This window comes from Austrofundulus limnaeus, unplaced genomic scaffold, assembly GCF_001266775.1.
Source record: "Austrofundulus limnaeus strain Quisiro unplaced genomic scaffold, Austrofundulus_limnaeus-1.0 Scaffold584, whole genome shotgun sequence".
In the NCBI taxonomy this organism is placed as follows: Eukaryota; Metazoa; Chordata; class Actinopteri; order Cyprinodontiformes; family Rivulidae; genus Austrofundulus; species Austrofundulus limnaeus.
The window spans coordinates 192742-196372 of NW_013952986.1; the positions used below are offsets into that span (position 1 = coordinate 192742).

The 3631-nt window shown below is 37.9% G+C and overlaps 1 protein-coding gene across 3 annotated transcripts in view; it reads left to right on the forward strand.

Annotated features, from left to right (window-relative positions):
* Positions 1–3631, forward strand: part of LOC106530979 (bromodomain-containing protein 1) — a 29730-nt gene that overhangs the window by 13781 nt on the left and 12318 nt on the right. For all 3 annotated transcript variants that reach the window (XM_014026716.1, XM_014026717.1, XM_014026718.1), the window contains exon 9: positions 986–1113. In XM_014026716.1, coding sequence (XP_013882170.1) covers positions 986–1113 — 128 coding nt within the window. The remainder of the gene's footprint in view (positions 1–985; positions 1114–3631) is intronic.

Below are 3631 nucleotides of genomic sequence, written 5' to 3' on the forward strand. Positions count from 1 at the left end.
TGTGTGTGTGTGTGTGTGTGTGTGTGTGTGTGTGTGTGTGTGTGTGTGTGTGTGTGTGTGTGTAAACATTCTTGACCAATAAACCTGATTCTGATTTCAAGGCGTTTAGAAGAGGAAGTGATGAGAAGATAGGTTTATTTTCTATTTAAACATAAAAACAGCATTTTAATAACAACTAAAGGTGACTTAGATACTTTATTATTGTATAGTATTTAAATATATGCCTGAGAAACACATAAAATTGCCCCTTTAAAGGTGTCAAAGTGATTGGTTGAGATTAGTTATGGACACCTGCAAAAATGCTGTGACTAAAAAAAAAAAACCTCACAAATTGTTTGAGCTTTGTTGCCTCACATCAGGGTCACAGTTTCACCTCCCAGCCTTTTTGTGGGGTTTACATGTTCTCCCTGTGCGCACCTCCATTTTCTACTCTGGTTTCCTCCCACAGACCAAAACACGCTGGGTTAACTGGATACTCAGAACTGTCCCTAGGAATAAGTGAGAATACACAAGTGAATGGTTATTTGTCTCATGTGGTCCTGTGATGGACTGGAGACCTGTTCAGGTTTCCCTTATCTCTCTGAGTTAGCCACTAGCTCCACCTCGACTGAATTTAAATGTGTGTAAAGAAAATTATTAGATGTTCAATAATCAAGAAACAAGACCATGTTCCTCTGTAACTCGAGCAAGAAAACAAGAATCTCTGTGACGGTTTTGAGTCTGTCGAGACGTGGTTCTCAACCATTTTCATTAACATAGTCTCTGTTAAATATTTGTTTTTAGCCAGGTACCCACTGAGCAGCCAACACAGTGCTGCACCAGCAGTGACTGATTTATTAAACATAGCAAATAAATATTAAAACGTTTTCCTTGAACATATTTTGTATTCAAAAATCTAAATTTGAGTTAATATAAAAACTGCATCACTGCCATCATATCGTGAGTTTATTAAAGACTCATTAACCTTCACTCTCTTCTCTTTCAGCACGGTCATCATGTCTAAAGGTGGTAAAGGACGACCAGCAGCAGCTCGACGAAACACTGTAGATGACAAAAACACTCTGACCCGAGTCGAAAACGGAGACGTCAGCAAAACTACCAAGATCTGTCCAGGTGAGCAGAGCAGTCTTTAAGGGAAGTTATTTAGGTTTGCATGAAACAGCATGGCAAGCTTTTAACTGTCAACTTCTTCTTTTATCTTCTGTAGACACTGATAATTCGCTTTAGTAAACTAATACTGTCTGTGCCACATTAATAAGAAGTTTTTGCTTGTGTCTTTTGTTTTCCCTCTCTTGTTCGAGACACTGTCCTTTGGAATTGAAAGGGTTGATCTTGAGTCAAATGTCCTAAATTTTTAAAAGCAGTTGATTACCGAGGCTCAGAGCTCCATCGTCGTCCAGAAAACCATCAAACCAAGCTGAATAGGAAACAGGAAACTTGTGTCACATTGAGGGGAACTGAGGGACAGGATGTTATTTTGTCTCTTGTTTCAGAATAAAATATATCCTCAAATCTGAGCCACAATTTAGGATGTTCTTGAATGGATAAATTATTGTGTTTCTGCTAAATGGTAGCTGGATGTAGGCACATACAGTATAGTTCAACCCACTGTGTGTCAGGTGTCGGGAGGAAAAATTTACATAAAAACATTGCAGTTATCTGAAAATCTTAATTGTCCGTATTTTGAAAACAGAGAAACATAGTCAAAATTTCAATTGTTTCAAAAAGGAATTGTATCTTTTTCAGTAAAAAAAATAAGGTAATATATTTGATGGCAGCAACACATTTCAAAGTGTTGATGGGCAGTAAGTGGTACAAAGAGACGACCAGATTTAGGTTAATTATCAACAGGTCAGTAAGAGGACTGGGTTTAAAAAAAGGGTTTTAGAGAGGCTAAATCTCTCAAAAGTAAAAACGGGCAAAGGATCACCAGTCTGTTTTAAAAAACTGTCTAAACATAGTGTTCCTGAACAGAAAATTAAATACCTTAAATCTCCATCATTTCCAGTTAATTATCTCATCAACTGATAAAAGAATTTGTTGATATCCCTAAAAGTTAATATAATATGGTCGTGATTTTCAGGTTAGAAATGGGTGGGACGGGTTCCTGTTCACTCTTGCAGGTTTAAAAAGTGATTCAGTCATCAACATTCATTCATGTAAAGTGTTTAACATGCAGATATGTAATCCTGATTGTCAGACATACTGTATCTGCTGTTTACACTATTTACCTGTTTGACTTCTTATCATCTCAAGTTTGTTTATTTTCACATATTCACTTTACAGACTGAGGACTATTATTTTATGTTAAGAAATAATAATCCTGGATGTTTGTTCTGTCTTGCTGCCCTATGTCAGTTAATAGATGGTGACTGCCTGTGTGTACAAACAAACAAACTCTGAGAATTATTTCATTTCAGCTGGTCAATTATAATAAACTCAGGTTTATAGAGATTTGGCTTTTAAAGGAACAAAATTTTAAAAGGTTGTTTTTTTGCGTGCACTATGATGCAGTTAACTTGGCATCTGAAAATACATTTCCTCAAAGGTATTTAGAATCTGAAAAGAGCTTCACTGAGTGAGAAGTAGTGGATATCAGCAGACAGTTTCAGTTTCACTTTCACTTTCTCTTTTGCTCTGTTACTGCCGAGAGCCGGCAGGAGTCATGGGCGGGGTGTGTGCGGAAGGGGGTGGGGAGGTGTGCTCCGTGATGAGGAAGCTTGGCTTAAAGACACGTCCCAGGGGCGTTTCTGGTCCCAAAAGGCATTTTTACCTGTCATTTTGCTCCTCAGCATGGCTTCCTAAAAACACTGCAGAATTTCTCAGACATGCATGATTGAGTCAAAGCAAGGCTTTGGGCATGTTTTTTTTTTATGAGAGTATAACATTATGACAGATATAAAACTCAAAAAAGTTGATTTTACATGATATTTTCCCTTTAAGTAATTGTTTTATAATAATTTTTTAGCCTACAGACTTTAACACAGTTTATGTGTGGGCTACTTAAAAAAACAAGTCTGACTGTGTGGTTTGGTATGTTTGATTGTTTGTGTGGTTGTATGTGTTTGGTATGTTTGGTTGTATGTGTTTGGTATGCTTGGTTGTGTGGCTGTATTTGTTTGGTATGCTTGGTTGTGTGTGGTTTGTTGCGTGTATGGATGTGTGTGGTTTGTCTGTGTTTTGTAGTGTGTTTGGTGGAGTGTGTTATTGTGTTTGGTTATGTAGTTGGTAATGTGTTTGGTTATTTAGGGGTGTGTTTGGTTGTGCATATGTTTGTTGTGTAGTTGGTTGTGTGGTGGAGGTATGTTTGGTTGTGTAGTTGGTTGTGTGGTTGGTGGTATATTTGGTTGTGTAGTTGGTTGTGTGGTGGAGGTATGCTTGGTTGTGTGGTTGGTGGTATGTTTGGTTGTGTAGTTGGTAGTGTGCTTGGCTCTGTAGTTGGTTGTGTAGGTGGTTGTGTGGCTGGTGGTATGTTTGGTTGTGTAGTTGGTTGTGTGGTTGGTGGGATGTTTGGTCGTGTAGTTGGTTGTGTAGTTAGTAGTATGCTTGGTTGTGTGGTTGGTAGTATGTTTGGTTGTGTAGTTGGTAGGAATGTGCGATATGGCAAAAAATTCATATCACGATATACATT